Source organism: Macrotis lagotis, chromosome 3 (assembly GCF_037893015.1).
Source record: "Macrotis lagotis isolate mMagLag1 chromosome 3, bilby.v1.9.chrom.fasta, whole genome shotgun sequence".
NCBI classification, from domain to species: domain Eukaryota; kingdom Metazoa; phylum Chordata; class Mammalia; order Peramelemorphia; family Peramelidae; genus Macrotis; species Macrotis lagotis.
The window spans coordinates 155,233,565-155,259,357 of NC_133660.1; the positions used below are offsets into that span (position 1 = coordinate 155,233,565).

At 33.3% G+C, this 25,793-nt stretch overlaps 1 protein-coding gene across 7 annotated transcripts in view; it reads right to left on the minus strand.

Moving 5' to 3' along the window:
* The window catches only part of ADGRL3 (adhesion G protein-coupled receptor L3), a 966,635-nt gene that overhangs the window by 540,678 nt on the left and 400,164 nt on the right, over positions 1-25,793 (minus strand). For all 7 annotated transcript variants that reach the window (XM_074229354.1, XM_074229353.1, XM_074229350.1 and 4 more), the window contains one exon: positions 9,286-9,499. In XM_074229354.1, the coding sequence (XP_074085455.1) occupies positions 9,286-9,499 (214 nt within the window). The remainder of the gene's footprint in view (positions 1-9,285; positions 9,500-25,793) is intronic.

The following is a 25,793-nucleotide window of genomic DNA, read 5'->3' on the forward strand; positions in this document are numbered from 1 at the left end:
CATCAATCAACGGGATCAATCAGAGTGCTTGCTTGGTGATGGTAGTATTCCTGGAGAGTTAAATAAGCATCACAGAACATTCTCCAACTATGGATACTCATGAACCTATGATGGAAATTTTCTATTTTACCCATTACCGAAAAGGTTCTTGCTTTCTCAGTACTGAAGAGAAATCAGAAGATGTTTCATAAGCTGTAAAATCCCCTGCAGTGCTACTATATAAACTGATGGACAACTTTTCAGAAAAGGTGAGAAGCTCTTCTTTGTGTTTGCAACATCTTCTTATGTAACTCCCTATTTGAAAATGCAGTTGTGCTGCTGTCAAAAGACTTGCAATGAAATCTAACCTAGACCTTAAGAAGTCAAAGGAGAAGAAAATATAAGGCACACAACTGGATGTTGACTTCCTTATGTATAGGCAATTGAGTCATGCATAAAGAAAGCTTTCAAGCTTAGAAATTACCTAATCCATTTCTTTCATAGTCTTAAAAATGAAATCAGAGTGATGGCTTGTCCAGGATCACAAAATGACACAGTAGAACTGGAATTCAGACAAGTCTACTGACTTTTAATATTTATTCATTTGCACATACGCACACACACACACACACACACACACACACACACACACGACAATCTTCAAATAGAACAGATAATATAAATGAATTCTTTTTTTTTTGCTTTTTTAAAAAATGAACATCTGCAGTTTTAACACTGACAGAGTGGTGATAAATGGAGAAAAATGTAGTAAAAGCTAAAAAAAAAATCCCTTAAATTATCCTTCAAAGAAAAACTTTCCAAAATGAATTTAAACATCTCTTTTTAAAATAGTAATTGAAAACTTTCTTTCAATATCATGTCAATAAATTCACTCAGATCTCAACCTAAAAGCAAAGTCATCTTTTCTCCCATTTCCCCCCAGAGTATTTTAATTATTATATTTACCAAAATAATTCTATAATGAAAAATCATTTTATAATTCATTTCTTGTTTAAATACATGCAAATTACAAAGAGATTGCAAATATCCTGGTTTTTTTTAAAAGCACATGTATTTGTTTAATCCACAAATAGTAGTATAACTGAAGTCTGGAATATGAGCAGATCTTCCCTAGCATGAAGATACCATCTGAGGTATTGTGTGCATATGCCAGACTCCCATTATAATAGCAATATGGAGAAAAGAAAAAGTAATTTTTAATATGAAGACTAAATTTGGCATATGTTGCAACTTAAAATAATATATGGCAGATGTAAAGATGTCTCTGAGATATTGTCATTAGTGTCATCATAAAAACTTGTCTCTATTTTATATGATATGATGAGGTTTTTCCCCCCTCACTATGTAGCAGTAATACTAGTCATTATGCAATACCAGGTAATATGTCTTAAGGACTAGAGCAGAAGAATACCAGAAGCAAGGAAAATTAGTTTTAGTGGGGAAAATTGATACTATATATTTAATGTGGAATGAGGAAATTTGGTATTGTATCCAAAACAGAATTCTAGAAGTATTGGGCATAGACAAAGAGTATGGGAAATCTGAAAGGCCAAGGCATAGCTTGAAAAACTGGGCCAGCATTGCAAAATTCTAAAGTGAGTCAGATTTAACTTTGACAGCCCTTGTTTCTCTTTTTTAAAATCCTCTATTCCAACAACAGCAGCTGTACAATAGTCTCATGCTTTTGCCTGTTGCCCAGAGGTCAGACACTGCAATGTCATATCACACTTATTCCTTACTTCAGACCATTCCAAATATCATCCCATTAAAATGAATCTGTGTATCCATTTCCTCTCTTCTACTGTCACATGCATCTTAATCTGATAAGCTATTCCAACCACAATAATAATGAGTATTCATTGCAATGTTTTATTGAGGAATATGTACAGAGGAAACACATGTTGATCATATCACTAGAGTAATATAACACATATAGGAAGGTCAGTGCTTCATTTGCCTTTTTTTTTATTATTTTGATTCCTTCTTTACCTTTTATAGGAGTAATGAAAATATTATTGGCATTGTTTTTATATTAGTCAGATTTTGACTATATGCATATGCATGGTTTAAGTCTATCATGTATTATCATTTTTTTACTTTATAATATTGACAAGGTAGTTTGAAATAATATTTACAAGATAAGAATAACAGTTTCTGTTTGGAATAATTCTAATAATAATAGTAACAATAATTCTAATGTTCTAACAATCTAGTATTTGATTTTAACAATATTATTAGAATAAATTTGAAATACTTGTTAAAAAGTATGATGAAGCTTATAAAGATGATGACAATGAAGAAGATGATTGGAACAAGGGTTATCTGGAAAAAAACCTAAAACTTATGGGAAGTTCCCTAAATGGTAGAAAACCATTTTAGGTTATAGTGAAAATTATTTGTGGACAAGCAGGGCCCAAATCATGGCACTGCCCTGAAATATGAATAGTCCAAGGAAACAGTATCAGCAGCAACTGAAGGTTCTGGCTGCTTCTCCATCTCTTGCCTAATATACAGCTGAGAACTTATGTTCTTTTGCTCTGAAATCAAGCAAGCTGACCTCCACCATCATACAGCCTTGTGATCAATGGAAAGGTTAGATTTCAATTCACTTAAATCAATACTTACTAAAAGTAAATATGTAAGGGGAAGTTGCCGGTTTTTCAGAAGAGGTTTAGTCAGAATGTGACTGCTGTAAATTCTAATGTTGAAGGTTGTGATGACATAGGAGTTGGCTGCTTTTACTCAGTTTCCATATTTGTGTTGGCTTACTAATGGCCCTAACATTTTTTTTTTGCAAGGCAAATGGGGTTAAGTGGCTTGCCCAAGGCCATTGATAAAAGTAGTTGTGGCAGCAGTCATGATGATCTAAAGATGGACCTCCTTTTAAGAAACAGTGTCACTGGTTGCTGAATTAAAGTCACTGACCTTTTCATTCTCTGCATTATAAGTTACCATTTAGAAATTCTCCTATAGAATTTATCGTAGCCTGAAATTAATGTATTAGGTTTCAACTTTCATAGACTTTCTATTAATTATATCAACATTTTAATTTAATGAATTGTTACATTTTACATGAAAATCTGCCTGTAGTGAAGAAACAAAAATAGAAACTATAGAAAAGATAGATTTAATAATATTTTTAAAGCAAGGGAATAGCTTTAAAAAGTTCTGTTACATTGATTTTTTTGGCATCTGTTGACCTGCTTTTTTATTCTCCAGGAATTTGGCACTGTCATATAAACAGTATAGACATATTTCCAGATATAACCCAATGAGCACTGGAACTTGCTATCTGCTTCCTGTTAAATTTTATTTTATTTTCTTCCTTAAATCTGAGAGAAGGGCAGTTTCCCATTGTCTATTTTGTTCCTCTAGCACATGTTTCTCTAGCACATGTTTATTTGGCACACAGCAAGGATTTAATGAATGCATACTCTTTTATTCATTTAATTACTTAGTAGGAATCCTTAAAAAAGAAACAATTTCTGTCATTCATTTTAGAATCTAGAGAGGAAGAAAAGGTAAATGGGAAATGTGTATAATCATTTAATGAAGTGTATCACGTCGCAAGAGTCTTGCACATATTGAACTTGAGATGTCTAGATGTCTATACAGCATCCCAATGGAGCTATCTAACAGGCAGGTGGAGATTTAGAGTTAGAGCATAAGAGAATAACTAAGGGCTAGATTATGGAGTCATTTCCATGATATGAGAGTTGAGTTTATTGAAGATGATAAAACCAGTAGAAAAGAAAATATAAAGAAAGAAGAGGTACAGAAAAGAGCCTTGGAGTATACCTACCCATAGGGAGTAGGACATCAATGATTCTTCAAAGGATTCAAAAAGAATTCAAAAAAGGAACTCACTAGTTTTTTACCGAAACTTACCTCTCTTTCTAACACTTACTTCTGTTGAGAATGCTATCATTCTTTTAGTCATAATTTTCTAAAATCATAGCCTCAACTTTTATCACTTTAAATAATTGGTTGCTAAGTCTTGAAAACACTAACTCCTCAGCATTTCTTAAACTTGTCATCTTAACTCTATTGATACTATATGGAATCTCTATTGATCTTTGTACTGGCCCTCATCACTTGTTTACTAATTAAGCTACCAATTTTCAATCTAACCCTCTTTCATCCATCAATTACCCAGATGCCAAAGTGATCTTTATAAAGTTTGGGGCTGACTGTGTAACTGCCCTTCTCAAGTATCTTTTGACATTCCTTTTAAACTCAATATTAAAAATACAAGCTCCTCTGTGATTGATAGTCATTTACAGTTTGGGTCTATGCTGATTACATTCTGCCCCTTTTGAAATTGCTTTGCATTTGTTTTATATTTATCCTATATTTTCTTAGGGACTAATGTCTAGAATGATTAATAAATCTTTGCTGTTTATAAAAAAGGACTGATCAATTAGATAGGAAGAGTGGTGCCCAAAACCCTTGAAGCAGAGAATAATCAGAAAAGAAGGTATCCAAAAGGAGGAGGTGGACTGAAAAAAGATCATTTAATTTTTGCAGAGCAGATATTGCATGCTATCTTGAAGAAAGTAGTTTCCATAGCATGGTATTGACAGAAATTAGACTGCAAAGATTTGAAGAAAGACTGATTGAGAGAAAAGAAAGTAGAAGCAATGAGAACTGATAGTTTTTTTAGAAGTTGACTTTGAAAATAAAATACATCATCTTGAATAGATTGTAGGGTCAAATGAAAGGTTTTTTTAATTTTAATTTGTTTTTTCCTACTTTAAAAGGGTGAAGGATGTTTGAAAGTAACAAGAAAGTAAGAAATAAGGAAAGGTTGAAAATTACAATGAAATAGAGGATGATTGAATGAAGCTCCTATAAAATGGGAAAAAATAGAAATGCGCACAATAAGCAGCAAGATTCATCTTAGCAAAGAGAAACATTGTATTTTCTAATACTAGAACAAAGGAAGATAAAATGTTGATGGGTGGGTAATGTTCAAGTGTAGAATTGGGAAAAGAGAGAGTCAGTGATTGGTGTCTTAGTTTTTTTAGTGAATTATGAAGCAAGGTCCCCTGCTGAGGTGAAAGGGCTTGTTTAAGTGTATTGAGCTTGAAAAAGAACATTAGGATAGCTCCTGAGGATCTAAAAAGAAAATCAATGAGAGAAGGATAGCGTTATCACTTAGAGTCCTGTATAAAACTGTAGTGAACTCATTCTCCAAGATTATGTAACTTCCTACAATATTCTATAGCATATATGTAGAACTAGTTAAGAAAGATTTTGAAAAGTTTGAACCATGAAAGAGCAATAGAATAAAGCTTCAAAAGAAAGACACAGAGTAAGAAGGAAATGGGAAAATTAAAGGGTCAAACTCTTCAGGAGACTTAAATGAAATTGATACAGAAAAACTGACTCAGAAAATTCCAAAGGGGTAGAGTCACTGGAGGCTGTGATGTGAGCAAAAATGGTATAAGAGAGGTAAAACATAAATGAAAATGAAAGTAGTGGGAAAATTGTCAGAAAGATTTCACTTATCAATTACAGAAGTGGGATGCTTTTAGGTGATGGTATAAGAGAGGTAAAACAAATGAAAATGAAAGTAGTGGAAGAATTATCAGAAAGATTTCAGAGTTATCAATTACAGAAGTGGGATGCTTTTAGGTGATGATAGAATCAAGACAATGGCACTTACAATGCAATTAAGGTGGAGTGAAGCAAAGATCAGTGGAAGTGTAGGAATTAGTAAACTGGGAAACAAGTATATTTGGGAAGATAAAGTTGAACAAGTACATGGGAACTATGGAAGTCACTTATTTTCTACCCTTCTAATTCATCCAAAGAAATTTGCACAATTTTATATAAAATAAGAATTTTTATTGGTTAAAATGTAACAACAAAGTGAAAGGATCCTACAGTTGATAGCCATTGCTAGTAAAACAGGTATGAAGCTACAGGAGTAAAGAACCATGGCCTTGACTCCTTAAATTATCTTTTGTCTTGCTAAATCCAATTTCTCCCCAGAATAAAGGGTCAAAAAGAAATCTCTCAGGTACACACTGCTAGATTTCTGTTACCTGAATAAGGTGGTTATGATTAAAGGCTCCTACATGTGGACAAAGTTTTCTAACCAGATTATGAGGTCAAAGATGGCTGGCATGTTGCTTGGAAAAAATTAAGTTAAGAAGTTTTTAGCAAAGAGTAAACCCAGTTAGGGACTACATATCCAAAAGCTATCATGAAAACAGAAGAAAGCAACAGGACAATACTAATACATTTCCTTGAAATTTAATGAAATCTTTTCTCCACATACAACATTATTGACATTATAATATTGATGGTCTAAATTGTACCTTTATGTATGAGCCCTGATCAGATATGGTACCAACATTTATGCCCTTTGATGCATGTACTATATGTGTGATGACTATTATTACTTTATCATTCCATTAATGATCTACAAATTTATAGGCAAAAGTGATCCAGCCTTATGGGAGGAGCATATTAATGCTACTTCTCTTACTATACAAGTTACTAAATATCTTTGTTCTTGACTAGATGTATCCTTTGACTGATAAAGGGAAAATATGCACTTCAGTAGAGCTGTAGGAGCTCTAATTTTGCATGGATGAAGACTCATAAATTATCATAAACCTGGAGTTTCTCATGTGTGAGCAGTGGTACCCTGTAGGTGCTATATTTACAACTGTATAATTTTTCATAGGGATAAGTACAGAGACAATGATTTAATTGGAATAGAGAATTCTTATGGGAAGAATTTTTCTCTGCCAATATAGGCTGTTCTTTGAAATTTAGTCTTAAAAGGTTACCCAATGTATTAAGAGGTTAAGTGACTTGCCCAGAGCCACATAGCACATACGTTTTAGAAGCAGGAATGAACCTAGTTCTTCTTTGTTTCAAAGCTGAACTTCAAGTATATGCTATTATGCCACCATTTAGTAACTTTTAGATTGTTTTGATTGCAACTTGTGGTACAGTGAATAAAGTGTGCAGCTGGAGACAGCAGGACTTGAATTCAAATATAATCCCAGACACTTACTAGCTGTGAAACCATGGGCCAGTCACTGAACTCTCCACTGCAAAAATGAGGAAAATAATATTACCTACACTACAGGGTCATTATGAGAATAAAATGAGATATTTGTAAAAAAAAACTACTCAGATAACATTTCTTCCTCAATAAGGTAAAATGTGTTTAATTCAGATATGTGATGATGTTGTACCAACATTATCCTATTGTTTTCTTATTAATGACCAGTTTCATCAGCAAACTGCTTATTGTAGCCCTCAAGAAGACAGCATCATTTTACTGGAATGTCTATGGTACTCTTCAATAATTGATGAATTAGCAAGCATTTATTAAGCCCTTACTATGTTTAGGCTAAGCCTGGGGATATAAAGAATGGTAAAAACAGGTCTAACCTGCAGAGAGATTACTTATCAAGAAGGCCTAAAATATTTTTACTATTCAGACTCATTGTCTGTATACAGATCAAACATGCCTACATTGGGTCCAGAGAATCAATTATAGTTTTACTTTTCTAACAGGTCTTGGAACAAGGATTAACATTTTAAGTTACTGAGTATCTCACAAGAAAATTAAAACAATTCCACTGAAAAGCAAAAAAAAAATGCCAAAGGACTAGCAAATGTAATATTGTTTTCTACTTTAAAAAGTACTCATTCTAAATACCACCCCATTTGCAATCCAGATGGCACTTGTGCCTTTACAGTTTCTCTCTCTCTCTCTCTCTCTCTCTCTCTCTCTCTCTCTCTCTCTCTCTCTCTCTCTCTCTCTCTCTCCCCCCCCCCCAATCTGTCTCTCTCTCTCACACATACATACACATGGACCCATAAATACACACACACACACACACACACACGCACAAATATTCATGGAGGAAAAAAATGACAACAAAAAAAGGGAAGCCAGAGGGAAAGAAAATGAGGTTATACTGAATTCCTTAACTTAGAACACTGAATAATAAATATCATTCTGGATTCACATTCCTCATTAGCTATGGAAACCACTGCTGTGCAACCATTACAGTATCTAGCCACAATGGAATGACTACAATTATTTCAGGACTAAGCCCACAGAATCTTGTCACAGTTTCAATTAAGTTAAACATGTAGGAGACAAGGGGAAAAAATGAAGAAGAAAAGAATACAAAAGGTACCAATATGAAATAACATATTGCACAAAAATAGACTTACAATTTCACTTTTTTTTGATATTATGAACAAAGGTCTTCAGTTTTTTTTTTAAGACTGTCTGGGTGGTAGAAGGACATTTCTGCCTCATGTCCATTTTACTTTTATCATTAAGAATCTGTTCCATTATAATTTCTATTACTGATAATGATTTAAAATTATGAAAACTATCTACAGAATTGATCTTATTATTCAACTACAAATCAAATATTCAATAATTATGAATCATAAAAGACAAAATAGAGGAAAGATCAGGGAGAAATAATTCAAATTAGTAAGACTAAAAGATGAGAGAAAAATGTGACTGATTATTTTTTACAAATTTTATATTAAAGAATAAAAAAATTATCTTGACTGAAACTTCTTTAAAAATAAAAAAAGTTAAGATAAATTGAGTTTTAACTGCATTATATACATTGACTAAATATTAATGAAGTAGAATTTTTTTTCCTCTATCTGCAGTCAGACGCTAATGACATATAGTAAATAAATATTTTGAGTGTGAATGAATTCAGAATCCCATAACAAAATACCTGTATTTGCTATGGACAATTAAGAAATCATAATGAAGCATAATGTCCTATAATAATTATCTCAGTTATAAGAATTTAAGATGTTTCTTTGTTAACACTTAATTCTAAGTACTATAAGAAATCTCTAACATGGTGGTAAAGAAATATTTTTGAATTGCTTAAATTCACATAAGTATAAATGAACCAATTTAATAAACTAAGTTAAAAAGCAAAGACAATATGCAAAAACCATATATGTTGTCTTAATATGAAGTATACTAATTGTCATAAACACAAAGAAATCTTTATTTGCATTTTTTCTTTGTTGCTAAGGGGGCAGAGAATTCATCTAAATAATCAAGAATTTATATATTCCTATACTTTCTTTCTCAAAAAAATACAAATTATATTTTAAGGATTGATGGGGGGAATAAGCAAAATGAATTATCTTCTTTTTTAACAGCAAAACGTAAAACCACTATCTATTCTGTGTTGTCAGTAAGTTGCAGATATACATGTAGAAGTATTTTTTAATCCCCCAAGAAAAGAATGTTAAATACCATACCTTTGAGACATAATCTTATAGGCATCTGGTAGATAACACCGGATATTCTCCATCTGAGCAGGATCAGAGTCACAGATTTTATCATCAGTCCTACCATAGTTGGCACTTTCAATCATGATAACATCTGTTCCAGGACATCGAAGTTCTATTGGGTAGCTTTCACAGGATAATTCCCTTCGAACCACAGCCATTGGAATTGGGGCACGACTGAAAGCTAAGGAAAGAAGGGGGGAAGCCATCTTTAGTTTTCTAAAAGGATAATGAAACATAACTTTCCTTTCTTTCAAAGCATTTGGAAAACCATACCAGGAAAAGTTTTAAGTAAAATCTTAACCTTATAGGGAAGGTAGTGTCTTAATATGAACTCTACTTTCAAACTTTTATTGAAGTATATTTATTGAATCAAGGGGCTGTTTTCTTTGTTTTAGCAATTTGGTTGTCTCTGTGTCTGGGTTAGCCTTTCTTCATTCATCAGGGCCATAGTTTGACTGCTGTGACTTACCTCACAGATTAGGATGCTCCAATGTATTTCTATCTATATGAGACCCTAAAGTATCAGTTTAATGTTAACTATTGTTATTATTGCCATTGTTATTTTCCCAATAATCCTGACATCCACCTCCACTATTACTATTCAAGTGTTTCTAAAAGGAACTGGAAAGAGCTACAAACTATAATACAAATTTAGTTATATTACCAACACTACAAATTTAGTTTATATAATCTTAATAGAGTCTTCATTGCAGCAAGGAGATCTTTTTTAACTTTTCTTTAATTAATTCTCTATCCCACTTTCCTCAGTGAATTTTTACAACTTTTCTCCTCAAACTTCTCAAACCTTTACTATCCCACCATTTCAGCTTAGGACAGCCTCTTATTTTACTAAGGAGATGTGAAACCATTCATTCACCATGAGCTTCCTCTTCTCTTCATCTCTTGATATCATTTCCCCATTCTATGCTCTTCTTTTACAGGCTGTGATAATAATTGTAAACATGTTTATAATGCTTATAACATTTTATAATGCTTTATAATATTTTTATAATGCTTAAAATTTTGCAGGCATTAATAATGAAAGACTTTTTCTTATCAATACTAACATGCATCCTTGATCACATCATCTCCTGTCTTCTCCAGCACATTTTCATTTCAAACATTTCCCTTCTCTAAACTTTGGTCTCACCCTTCTAATGATTTCTTCCCTCCTTCCTTCAATTATGCTCATATCTCCTCCATTTTTAGAACGTATTCTTTACATCCACCATACTCTCAAGATATTATCTGGTATACCACCTTTCTCTCATATTTACAAAGGTACATATACCCAACAAATCATAAACCTATTCCCAAGCATAGTACCTGTCTCTCCATCTACATACAAAGGCATAAACATAAAAGAGACCAGTTAGATTTGCTATTGTAAATCCAATTAAGACTAGATGATAAGAGAGGGCATAGTGGCAAAACAGTCCTAGATTTGCATAATATTTCATGTATAATGTTGAATACTACATATTGATACATTTTTTCTTCACTTGTGTTATGATCTCATTAAAGGTTACTTAGGTAGTCCCTCCAGTTTCAAACTGTAGTCATTCCATTCTCAGTTTATTCTCTGTGAATCCTGTCCATGTTATCTCATAAATCTGCTATAGGAAGTCCAAACAACTCTTAACACTCCACACAACAACCTGGATAAAACATGAGGATCATCCTTCACAAACTATTCATTTTTTATTCTGAAAGTCATCCATTTCTTTTTTGAATCTGTAAAATCAGAGCAATAATAATAATTATTATCTCAGGAGGTACTGGAGGAACAAGTAAAAGTTAAATATTTCTTATTTAATTCTTTAAGCTAAATAAAATTTTATTATAGATTTTTCTATTCTATACATCGATCATTTGTAAAAAGTCATATGCATAAAAATAAATTAGCAGCTAGATGGCATCAAGTATAGAGTTCTGGGCCTAGAGTTGAGAAAACTCATCCTAAATTTAAATTCAGACTCTGACAGTTGCTGGCTATGTGATGCTGGACAAGTCACTTAATCCAGTGTACCTCATTTCCTCATCTATAAAATGAGCTTGAGAAAGAAATAGTAAGCCACTTTAGTAGCTCTTTACAGAAAAAATATGTCTGATATAAATTATCTGTGTAAACTCAATTCTTTAGTATGCCAGGAAACTCACTAAAACTTATTTTAGAGGAGTTGTTGATCTTTCCTGGTGGAAAGAGTTACAAACTACTGATGGTGAGGCAATGGGGTTAAGTGACTTGTGCAAGATCACACAGTTAAATAAGTATTAAGTGTTTAAGGTCAGATTTTATCTCAGGTCCTCCTGACTATAGGGTCAGTGCTCTCTCCATTGCCAAACTGCCAATGAAATTCTAGGTCTATTCCCTTTCTTTCTATCAAACACCACCACCACCAACAACAATTCTTATGAAAAGTCTCAAGTCTTTTGATACATGTATGAGGAAAAAGCAATACTTTTGAGAAAGCTAGAATCTGAATAAATGTCTTCTCAACTTCTTCCTCTAATTTTTCCACATATTTCACTCATCAGAGAAATCACCTACTTTCTGCTCCTTCCTTCCTGTCCACTCCTTTCCATATTCCTGCCCATAATCTCATCTCTTCTTATTCCTTGTAGAATTTGAATTCAAAAATCTTTCTCCAGCTCTCTCAAGAATAACATTCAATCTTTTAAACTTTCCAATGTTTTCTTCTCATCTAGCAACAACTTAGAAACTCCCAAGTGGGAGTGTTGTTGGTCACAGAAGATCTGTGGGCTAATTGTTTGACACCTTTGCTCTCGCATATTAAAACAATATTAATTACATCTTTTTCCTTCTGTGGGATAGACCTATCTTCTGTGATTGAATTCATGCTTATCAATGGTTCTCCATAACACAGGTTAGGTCTGCTGCTCTTCCTTCCGTCCTGTGATGTGGATTGGCTTTCCTTAAAGAAATGACAAAATGATCCTAGGTTCTGACACACAGGTTCTGCTTATTCCTTTCACCCACACTAACCTATGGTAGACTTGTGACAAATTAAGTTTTGTTTGTTGTTGTTGTTCTTGTTCTTTTCCCTTAAAAGAAGATAAGGAGTCCTGAGTTCCTATTAATTCTAGTTTCTCTGATACAGCTTTAGGATTACCTCAAACCATAAAAACTTCTCTCACATGGAGTCTGTGCCCCTCCAATTTGGTAGATTTCTGAAGATAACTTGAATCATCATAATTTTCATCACATCTTGTCTGATACAAAATGTGGTTCAATATGGAGATGATAGGGACTTTGTGCACAGAAGTTGTATGTCCTTGTTATATATCCTGGTAGTTAAAGGTCAATTTTAATTTCTTTTTACTTATTCTTCAATGATTTGAAAGGGACTCATTTTGTCTCAACTTTGAACTCAACTAAGAGAATATTGGTATTAGAACAGAATCCAATACCTTTACTACCAAGTTTTTGTTGAAAAAAATCTATAATTAATGCCTTAACTTTCTCATCATTAATTCAATACAACTATGTACATTTATTAAGTAGGAATATGTACTGATCACTGTACTAGAACAGGGGAAGGAAATAAAATTTAAGACACAGTCTCTGCTTTCTTGAAGCTTATATATAATAATAGTCTTACTTCCAGCTCTGTATATACTACCTTGGAAAATAGCTTTTGTCTCCATTCCTACTAAAACTATTCTTTTCAGTGTCATAAATAATCATCTAATAAGAGCCCAAACTAAATTAATTATGCTTTATAAACTGAATTTTTCTTAGCTCCAACTGGAGCCTGTGACAAAGGATACCTTCTGCCTCTTTGATTTCTCACATGTTCAGGCATTTTTTCTCCATCTCTAATTATGACTTTAGTCATCAACTCTTCTTTCTGACTTCTTCGGGTGAATATTGCTTAATGCTGGCTGCTTGTCCAACCTTGAAAATAATTATCAACCAACAGTGTTACCCATCAGTTCTTTGGTGTAGAAGGAGAATATTATGATCCCCTTCTGTTCACCTCCATCCAGAATAAGAATTCTCCAGAAAGTGAGCTTCACTCACTTAGCTAGACTGAAGATGCAATATCAATATGTTAAGAAGGTTGGGAGAGGCTAGGTGGCACAGTGGACAAAGTACCTGCCCTGGAGTCAGGAGGACCTGAGTTCAAATCTGATCTCAGACACTTAATAATTACCTAGCCCTGTGGCCTTGGGCAAGCCACTTAACCCCATTTGCCTTGCACAAACCTAAAAAAAAAAAAGTTGGACTTCCTTGATTTAATTCTGTCTTTTTCTTTGAAAATTTGGAATAAACATTACTCTTAGACCTTATATATGTAATAAAACTTAGAAAACAGTAAATATGTTATGGTTTTCAGTCTTAAGGAGGAGATTACAGACACACCCAAGACCAGAAGCAATAGATAAGGTTTACTTCCATCTAAATTGCATGTTTTTTTTTTCTGTTTGTGTACTTGAGGATATAAGGTTAATAGGGATGAATTGAATAAGGGGTAGGGTGTTAAGGAACCCTTACTATTGATCTAAGCATTGTTCTTCACTTTCTTTTTAGACCCTTGCTGGTAGATAGAAGAACTAATAGTACTGTTAAGTCTGTATAGCTATCTGCCACAAGCTGAGAAATCTGCATTGCCTCATATGAAGGCAGACCCAAAAAAGATCCAGAAGAAATAATACTGCTCCATTCTATTTAAATGAAGGCTTTGTATGTGTCTGTGTGTGTGTGTGTGTGTGTGTGTGTGTGTGTGATACCTTTAACATTTCTTTTTTTTATTTTTTATTTTTTTTTTTTTTAGGTTGTTTGCAAGGCAAATGGGCTTAAGCAGCTTGCTGAGATCAGATTTGAACCCAGGTACTCCTGACTCCAAGGCCGGTGCTTTATCCATTAAGCCACCTAGCCGCCCGCCTTTAACATTTCTTAAGACTTATACTAACAATTTATAGAATTCACTTTAATGTTGTATGATACACCAAATCTAAGCTTGTGAGAAATACTGTTTTTGATTGCTAAAAAGATCCTGAGATAAAGATAACTTTAATGTTTAACTCAACCGACAAATTGAAACCTAAAATGTGATTGTAGCATATCTGACAAAAAATCAGGAAGAGAATAAAAAATGTATTCAGGATTTTTCATAGCAAATTTTATTCCTGACCCCACTCAATTCTCCCTGTATACTCCTGTTCTTGATGATTTCATTCCTTTTTATGTATTTATTTTATTTAAATCAATGGGGTTAAGTGACTTGCCCAAGATCACATAGGTAGATAATTATTAATTGTCTGAGGTCGGATATGAACCCAGGTCCTACTGACTCTAGGCTGGTGTTCCATCCACTGCATCACCAACTCCCTGATGCCATCCTTTTTTTCAAAACTATATACTCTAACAGAAGACTCCAAAATCTCTATCTCTGATTCTGGTATCTCACTGAGTATCATGCCTGGATCCCTTGCATATTTCAAATATTTATTTGGATATATATTGGATACTTCTAGCTCAAAATTTCATAACCTGGCTTTTTCATTTTCTTCTCTAAACCTATCTTTCCTTCTGACTTCATTATGCTGGCCAGTGGTAAACCATTCTAGGACATGTTACTAATTTCAAATATTTGTGTGACATAGTTCTCTTTTCCTGACCACAAGTTAGGTACCAAGATATAACCCTGTGATTGTATCCATATATGAAATTATGTTGATCTTTTCTGAAGAATTAGGCATTTCAGTCATTACACAAATTAATTCAGCAAAAAAACAAACAAAAAAACCAAATTCAGTTGGCAAAGCAATTGTTTTATTTAATGGACATTGTATTCAAGTAATCTATCAAGTAAACGAATTGCATAAATGAAGTCTGAACAGTTGTTGGATAGACAAAGCTTTAATTGGGGAGCATGATTTTCAAAACATTATTTGCACAAAAAAAACACAACTGTAAACACAATTAGAAATATAGATACACTACCCTGTGTTAGTCTTAAATTTGATGACAGAGAAGGAAAGCAAAGTTTTGTCTTATTCTAAGATACTAAGATTTTAGGAAAACATGATTCTGAGGGTTTGCATGAAGTTACCATGGATAAAAAAAAAATATTCTCAGTCAGCCCAGGAAGAATGGGAACTTCTAGAGGTGGTTAGGTGACACAGTGGATAGAGCACTGGAGTCAGGATTACCTGAGTTCAAATCTGGTCTCAGACACTTAATAATTACCTAGCTATGTGGCCTTGGGCAAGCTACTTAACCCAGCTGCCTTGCAAAAAGAACTTCTTAAAGTTTTTCTGTTTTAAAAAAAAAAGAAAATTGTGTAGAATTCTGAGTTGATCGATTTAGATATCCAGGGACATGATTGTCCAGGGTACATTTTTTTTTGTCATTTGGAGTGAAAGAAAGCATGAATCCTATGACTGATACATAAAATAGCATTGGTATGATTGAGTAACAATTGTTACCATTATGGAATCTTGAAAAAGAGTTGAAACTAGTAAAGTAAGCTAAGGACATTTTACTATTGTTTGAATTTTGGCTATATTCAGTAAAACAGACGAATAAAAAAGAGATAGGACAGCTGCATGGAATATACTAATCCCAAATGAACTGCATATTATGGTATTAAAATAACTGGTGATGAGATTGTTGAGTCACTACCATTAATCTTTGAAAAATCATGAGAAATGGGAGAGGTGTCACAGAGAATTAAATTTGGGATTTTTTTTTTATAAAAGGGCATGAAGGAGTATACTCTGCAAACTAAAGGTAAATGAGTTTATTTCATGATCTGGAAAAATTTTATAAATATCATTAAAGGGATGGATAACAAACACCTAAAAATATTAAAGCAGAGTTAAGAGTCAAGATGGCAGAATAGTAGAATAAAATACTGTGAGCTCCCTATGCCACATCAGCACCAACCAACTTTTCTAAACAGTTCTAGAAAATGAATTAGAATGCATCCTGACAAGGAGATAAAAGAAAAACAGTCACAGTGCGTCATTTTTCAGTGTGCGTTGGTATAAGAAGATTGGGAGACATCTGGAAATAGTGTGACTAGGAGTGCACTGAGTGGGGAAAATGTCAATCCCCAAGTTGTGGACCAGGATAAGAAGAGACCCCAAATGCATAAGGTGCACCGACATATACATATTGGAGCATCAGTGCCAATTGGCAGTTTTGATGCCCACCAACCAGTTTTGGATGATAGTTCTAGGAAATAATGAAGAGGGGATTTGTGCCTAGGATTGTCAATCCATGGATGTTGACCCTGAATTACAGTATACCAAGAAAGGAAGAAGTTCAGAGACAAAAAGTAATGATGTGTTGCTTAAGTTCTGTGAAACAGCATAATCTCAGTTCCAATTACCAATCTAGTCTGCAGAGAATTTAACCAGACAAGAATCCTAGACCAAAGGGGAGGTTACAGTATGTTGCTCTCCATGCATAGACAGAGCTTCCCATTTGACTGACAGCAATTAAGGCAAAAAGCAATCCAGTATTATTCAGACAATAACCCAGGGCAGGAACTTGCAAGCTTAGATCATGGAGATAGCAATCAGACTTTGTCCTGAATCAAACCACTCTGAGAGCTCAGAAAGCTTACAGGTCCCCAAGCCTGAACTATCTCTACATTACTGGAATAACACATCACTCAATGTTCCACTACTGATCAGCATGGCAGCTGTAACCTCTTCTGTTTCAAATATAGCCTCCCATGATATTCTCATATTGGTTTCAAATTTAAAACAGATACCCATTGTGGTGACTTATCTCACTACAATTCAGAATTTTCTCCCTCTGTCCACTGAAAAGGTAAGAAATATACTATCTATTAAACATATATATGTATATATATATATACATATATATGAAAATGCATACACACACACACACACACACACACACATACACACACACACTCTACTGCTGTCATTATCCTTAGTGAATCAGGGGCTTCCAACTGATCCAACTGTCTACACCCTTTCTTAGCTTCTGTTAACCACAATAATCACACCACGGTCTTCTTCGAGCATAAAGGACAAACAGCAACAATAACTTCAGCGATATGATATGTAAATAAACCTTTTTTTGTCCTTGAAAAATCAAATGAGATAGATCTGCAAACTTGAAAGCACCAAGTGCAAGCTAATATTTTTATTCTAAGCAAAGGGCTTTGCCATTTAGAAGGTACTAATAACTATTAGTGTTAAATTAAATGGCATACTCAATCTTTCAAAACTTTGCCTTGATAACTTTGAAGGTTAGGGAAAACAAGTTAATGGACTTAAAATATTTTTCTGTTCTTGGACAAAGCCATATGCTTCTTGAAAAGTATAATACTGTTTATGAACTTTTACAATTACTGAATGACAAACGTTCCTGAAAACACAGATTTCTTTCTTTCAGGCAGTTAGTTGGTCCTCTGAATATGCATTTGTATGCCATTACAATTTTTTTGTGTGCAATTGTACATATTACTACTGAGCTTTTAAAAATTTTGCTCTGAAAATTCAGCCCAAATTATTTGGCAGAGAAAATTGCATTGGAAACCTAAATGGAAACATCAACCCATACTTACTTTCTTTAAAAGTACATCTGCTACCAGTACTCTTCTAACTACAATGAATTTCAACAACTCTGTATCAACAAAGAATACATATAATTTAAAGGCTATTTTAGCATTTGACTAAGTGTAACAGTGACAATTACAAACTGATGTCCTGTAGGCATAACAAAGGCAGAGCTGTTCTAAGGTCAATGGGAGAATAAGAAAATAAAAGCATGAGATTTAGATGGCTTAATTTAAAACTCCTAAAATTACAGTGGGGAGGAGGAGGTATTGTTTTTAATGATTACAACATTTTCTATCACTACCCATTATCAAGTCACACTCAGCTATCTCTCTGTCCTATATAGTTTCTACATTGAGGAGAATATGAAATGAATTCACTTAGTTTTACTATTTCAGGGGAAATTGTCCATAGGCAAAAATGACAGCAAGTCATGAAATGAAATATGAAGTAAAATGAAATAAAATGCATCAAATACTTTAAACTGGTTCAAAATGGATTAAACTATTTATTCTAGATTCTTTGGATTTTACTGAGATAACATTAGATCGAAATAGCATTATATATTTTGATTGTTCAACTAAAACCTCTATAACTATGAAGTCCAATCAATCCAAAATTCTATTCTGAATACTCCCAATTGTAATAGTTTCTCAGCTTGAAGAGAATGAATGTGAAAATTCAAAATTTTAACTCAGTTTTTCTGTGCGAGACTCTGCAGCCTCTAAAAGATCTCTATTTTTTAAAAATGTGAACAACCCAAGGAATCATCCATGACCATACTATTTCCACTAATACTTTCAAGACAAGTTCAAATGAAAGTATAAAAAAAATAAAAAGAGGAAAGTCAAATACCCAAATTCTTAACAGTAAGGGGGAATTGTGGTGGTTAGGAAGACTAAACATTTATTAAAATACTCAAAAGATTCGGCAAAAAAAAAAATTAAACTGGGTGTCATTCCTTTGCTAGGGAAGTATTTGCCGAGCAACATAAGAAAGAATTGTATCTTCCTAGCTTAAAGAGACAATTTTTATCCTGAAGGGCTTTACTGCTCTGTCACTGTTCTCTGTACAATTTAAATTCCTTGATTCAGGGACTTTTGTCTTTATGACTAAAATATAAAAATACTTATATATAGTATGTGTTTAATATATGTATATTTTTATTAGCCAACATTGCTGAGTGAATTCCTTATGCCGAGTACTAGAGGTACTAGGCAATGAAGAAGGAGAATGAGTAACATATTTAAGACACAGTTCTGCTTTTAAAGGAGTTTTTAATATATTTGGAGGAAAGATGCATATTCATGAAAATTGTCTAATTACATAAGGTTTATTTGACTATATGAAAAATAATTAGTTTTAAATTACAAGTTTGGGGAAGAAAGTAATTGATATGGGCTGGGTATTGAAGGAAAGATTTATAAAGAAGTGGGATTGAGATATTTTTAAATTGTCAGAGGAAAAAGGAGGACATTTAAAGCAGAAAGAACATCAGCAAAGATGTCTTTGAGGGAAAATTTTGAATGAGTAGAGTCACTCAGATGCTGAAAGGTTATAAAAACCAGAATGAAGAGACTGGAATTTATCATAAAGGGTCATTTAAAACTGGTGAACTTTCCATGAAGAAAACTGACATGATGAAAAACAATGTCATAGCATTTTTCTCAAGGAAGTGGCACCTGATATTTAAACTAGGATCAATGAGGAGAAACTACAAAGATACAAATTTAGATGTGATATACAGAAAGATTTTTCAATAGGCTTGTAGTAGATTTCCTCTCACTAGAGGTCTTCAAGCAAAGAATGAAATACAATTTACAGGGTGGTTCTTTTATTGACATGGGTTGCATTTGATGGTCACTTATGTGTCATTGGCTCTTTGAAGTATGATAGCAGATAAGGAAGGGAATGAAGGTGGGAATAGCATAGGAACTGCTCTGGAACCAATCCAAGTGATAACAGCTTGAATTAGAATGGGAAATGACAGGAGAAAAAGGACTTATTTATATTATCCCTTCAAAACTATGAAGAGTATCATGAATCCCCAATCCTTCCTTCTTAGCCTTTCTTTTTCAAAATGTGCTTGGTAAAAGGTAATTTGATAATTAAACAAATTGGTGACAAAAATATATTTTTTTGAGAAACAAGGGAAAGAAAATAGCCATGGGCAATATTTCCCATGTAGGAGATTAGGATGATTGTAGCATTCTGCATAAAAATAAGGGAGTTGGGAGTAGAATTCTTTTGATGGGTCATAGAGAAAGGAATGAATTTTGTTTCAAATGAACAGATACCAAGTGACTAGATCTAGTAGTCAGAAATAAATTGCTACTATTGGTGGAGTTATGGAATGATCCAGGCACTCTGGAGAGCAATTTGGGACCTTGCTCAAAGGGTGATTCAACAATATCACTACTAGGTCTGTATTCCAAAGAGATCATTGAAAAAGAGAAAAATTCACATTTACAAAAATATTTACAGCAGCTCTTTTCATAGAGGCAAAGAACTGGAGATTGGGGGAATGGCCATCAATCGGAGAATGACTGAACAAATTATGGTATATGAATGTGATGGAGTACTATTGTTCTCTTAGAATCATGAGAAGGAAGACATCAGAAAAATCTGCAAAGATCTACATTAACTGATGCTGAGTGAAGGGAGCAGAACTGGGAGAACATTGTATACATTAACAGTAATATTGTGTAATGATCAATTACGAAAGACTTAGTTCCTCTTAACAGTTCAAAGATTAAGGACAATTCTAAAAGAGTTAGAAAAGAAATTCCATCCATATTCAGAGAAAATAGATGGAATCTGAATGCAGACCAAAGTATACTATTTTTTCTTTTTAAAACTTTTTTTCTAATTTTTCCTTTTCTCATATTTTCTTTTCCCTTTAGTTCTGATTCTTCTTTCACAGAATGACTAATATGGATTTAGGTTGAACATGACTGTATAGCCTATATCACATTATATCATGGGGAGGGGAAAGGTAGAAAATGTGGAACTCAAAAGTTTACCAAAAAAAGGTGAATGTTGCACCTTCTAAAACATAAAAACAACAAGAAAATAAACATAAAATACTTTTTATACATATAAACTCAGATCTAAATAATGAAGTAACAGTTATGTTCATGAGCTGGTAAAGTCAATATAATTTTTAAAATGACAATTCATCCAGCTAATCTATTCATTCAATATCATCCCAATTAAATTACTAAAAAAATTTTACTTCTTGAAAAATAATCACAAAATTTATTTGGAAGAACAAAAGGTCAGGAACTTCAAAGAAACTACAGAGAAAAATGTAAAGGAAAAGTATCAAACCTGATATTATACCAGAGCAATGTTGAAGAGCAGAAAAGAGAATTTCAATTATTTTAAATTAAAATTTTCTTTAAATAAACCCATATAGCCAAAAATAGAAGGCGTGCAGAAAATTGGGGAAACTACTTTCATAGAAAATCTCTCAGATAGAATGTACTTGGATTGTAATATTGCCATGGTATAGGAAATGATAAGTTGGTTGATTTAGAAAAACATGGAAAGACCTATGAAGGAAGATACAATCTATCTTCAGAGAAACAAATAGCAGGTGGAAGTAAGCCTAGTGAACTCTTAGAGATATGTGTGTATGAATGTATATGCATAGGTAGATATAAGTATGAGTTTATATGCATGCATGTATAATCCATCCTTAATTGAAGCTTTCTTTAGGGTTGGAGTAGGGATAAAATAAAGTAAAAGCAGCAAGGCAGAGACAAAAGAAAACAAATAAGGAAGCAAAGTTGGACAGCCTTGAAAACAATGTGCAGTATTTATTATGTTTTCTTGAAAACTGAAATTTATTGTTTTATAATGAATCTCCTCTTATGTTTTGCTATATAACTAGCACTGTTGTTTTTTCTCACATTGTATTTAAGTTTAAAATTAAAAAAAAAACCCATGTGACCTGGACAAGTCATTTAAACCCTTTGCCCTGCAAAAGCCCCCCAAAATACAAAAAAGATAAAACTCAAAAACTATCTTTACATGTAGTTGAAAAAAATAAAATAATATCCAAAGTAAATAAAGAAATAAATTGCCATAATTTATGATAAAAGAAAGAATAGGATTTGGAGAAGTTATTTAATGAGCATTTATTAAGTAAAGAGCTTTGTGCTAAGTGATGGGAATATAAAAATAGGTAAGAAATAGTCCTTGCCCACAAGGAGATCATAATTTAATGGTAGAGCAAAAAGAAAACAAAAAAATAAGAGTCTGTATATAAGATATATACAGGATAATTAGGAAATAATAGCACAGGAAAGGAAATAAAATTAAGAGGGAAAGGGGACTTTTGCTGGGCACTTGAAGTCAGGGATGCCAGAAGGCAGAGATGAAGAGTGAAAAAATTCCAGGAAAGGGAGACAACTGAAGAAAGTGCCTTTTTTTGAGAAGTGGAAAGTCTTATTTATGGAACAAGTGCTGTATTTATGACACTGGATTGAAGAGTCCACGGCAGGGAGAATAATGGAAAATTAGGGAAGGGTCTAGGTTATAAAAGACTTTGCATATCAAACATAGGATTTTGTATTTGAATTTGGAGGCAACAGAGAATCACTGAAGTTTATTGAATAATGTGGATGACATGATAGGATATGAGCTTTAGGAAAATCATTTTGGTAGCTGAAGGATGGATTGAAGTGGAGAAAGACTTGAGGCAGGTAAATACACCACTGCAGTGGTCTATAATGAGAAGTGATGAGGGTGGTGGCAGTGTCAGAAGAGAAAAGATACATTCAAAAGATGATATTTGTGAATGGAAAAAAAGGGGGAGAGTCAACAAGTGGAATCCATAGCAAAGTTTATAGAAAGTTGCAATAGTCAAGACACTGTCAATTGCTACTGGAGAGCAATTCATAGCAATAAACTATGCAATAAGGTAAATGCTGGTTAGTAAACACTTTAAATTTGAGTCCACTCTCCCAGGATCCATGTGAATGTGTGGAACAATAAATTTCTTCATTTTCAGGAGTTTTTAAATAATTCGATTCTCAATCTATCTTCTCAGTATACTTTTTCAGACCTAATGTTAATTTGTTCACTGATATTGAAAAAATCAAATAGTGGAAATGTTTTAATTGTTTTCATGAATGATTAATGATACAGAATTATTAGCTGAAAATTGGATGGTAGCATTGGCTAGAACAGGCAAGCAAAAATACTAGCGAGATACCCCCAATTCCTTAAAATAGCATCAGAAGCCTGTAGAGAAAAGTAGAAGACAAAGACTTGATCTGCCAGTACAAGAAGACCTTAAAAGTGTAGGCTTCAAACTTATGTGATATATATATGTATATTTTTAAAACTACATATATATTTTTAAAAATTAATCTTTGATATTACTTGGAAAATCATTACTTTAATTATAAATATATAACATTTCTCTTAAAATATAAGCAATACTATTTTCTATATTGTTAAACAGATACATATTTTGATTTCTATTTATTCAAGTATGAAATTTCCCTTGGCTTTATAGAAAAATTAAGCAAATGACTGCGAAAAAGCTGTAGTAGAAAAAACTCTCATTGAATAAGTAGCAGTGAGAAAAACATGAGCTTTGAATAATTAATGAGGTTATTGATGAGTGAATAAAAATTTTATATTGGGCAAACAAAGGCAGTAGTTAGAATAACAAAATATACAAATAAGGATCTCTACTAAAAAGAAACTCCACCACATTACACAATGTTTTGTAAATGGATGGGCACATGGCCACATATACACATACACATACACACATATATATATATACTAGATCTCGATATATTTGATTTAGTGGCATATAATTGTTATAATTATGAGAAGGAAAGCAAAGTATTTCTTTGGAAGTTGCAAGTATAAATCCTCTGCATAATAGACCTCATAAGATCTCCCTCACTAATACCGTCTTTGGTTAAAAAGCATAATACAATCCTGTTTATAAATCCTTTATCTACTAACTTTACAATCACATTAACCTGAAAAACAAATCCTTCTACATGATCAAGTGTTGATCTATTATTGTCCATAGAGTCAACCTGGGATTAAAACAGCATATACAAGAGCTTGAACCAATCTATATTCTCACAATAATAAATTCCAGCAAATGTTTTCAATTTCCTGTTTATAGAAACTGGGTTTTTAAGGACATTCCACTACAGTGTATTTGTTCAAGGATAGGGTTGCAAACATGGAAAGCTTATTTCTCAATTACTTTATTCGTAGCAACATGTCTTTTCATGCTTTAAAAAAAAATAGAATTACATTTAGATACTGACCAGACACACACAGACACACAGACACACAGACACACACACACAGACACACACACACACACACACACAGACACACACACACACACACACACACACACACACACACACACACACACACAATTCAATCTGCATCTGGGTTAAGGTTGATATCCCCTATTTGTTGGAAGTGGGTAATGGATTCCCAGACTGAATTTCCCAACCTGTGAAAGTTCAGATCTGTGCCAAGTACAGGAAATGTGGGACACAAACAATAGTCAGTTTGTTTCCCATAAAACACAGATGGCAACTGTCTGCCCTAAAGGGGGGGGGGGAGAATCAGAATGCCAGATAAATTGGCCAAAAATGGAACTTTAACTCCTGGCCAAAAAATAGCACACATTGGTTAATTCTGGCAATCAATGAAAGTCCTTTGAGTAAAACTGAATTCTGTTTGGCAAGTTGAGAAGTGAATTCTTACCTCATCCCAGCTTTGTTTAAAAAAAAAAAACAACTCTTGGATGGGCAGATTTCCATTTTTTTCCCTCTAGGAATCAAAAACTTTGTAAATGATATAATGGGAACTCAAATAACTTTTCAAATCTTTAAAACTTTCCTACAAAATCACATAAAATCACAGGAAATTTGTGGCGATGGCAAAGTTGAAGATCATGCACACATATAGAAAATAATCATGAAATGACACAGCACAGAATGAAAAATCACACATAATTGTCATTGCTTAATTTGCCATACAACATACCTGTGAGTTTAGTAAAGCACACTTTTCCAATGGAGAACATGAAAAAATAAAAACATAGAGTCATCTAGGGCCACCCAGTAAGTTTGTGAGAAAAAGAGTTTTAAGTACAGAAATTTGAGTGAGCTACTCAGTAAGTTCCAGCTACTTGACAAATGAATTCATTTAAACAAGCTAAAGAGTTTTGTTAAAGAAAAATGTGAATTTGATTTAACATTATGTAAATACAATTAACTTTCAATTATTATTTTTTTAGGTTTTTTTGCAAGGCAATGTGTTAAGTGACTTGCCCAAGGTCACACAGCTAGGTAATTAGTGTCTGAGGCAGGATTTAAACTCAGGACCTCCTTGATTCCAGGGTCGGTGCTCTATTCACTGCACCACCTAGCTGCTCCAATACAATTAACTTTTAATTAGCAATGTGGCACCCAAGAGAAAGCTTTCCCTGACTGCTTCAAGGGAAACAAAGGTAGAAAGGGAGTATAGGAGAAAAACAACTGGACAAACAGAAAATTTGGAGTTGAAGCTAAGTTTGGTCACTTATGGTACAAATCTATCCATTTCATTAGATTTCAGAGAGTGAGGGGATTGAAAAAGATTCCTACCCACCAGACTCTGATCTGCCACTCACTAACTATCCATACATTGCATACATACATACATACATACACATATACATAATATATATATATATATATGTATTTAAGTCATTTTACCCTTCAGAATCCCAACAACTTCATCCATAACTTGGGGATAACTCTTGTATTTGCCTCTGACAGGGTTGCAACTGAGAGAAATATTTTGATAACCTTAATGGGCTTATTAGAAGTATATATGGTGCCCACCCACACTATAGTGTTTTACAC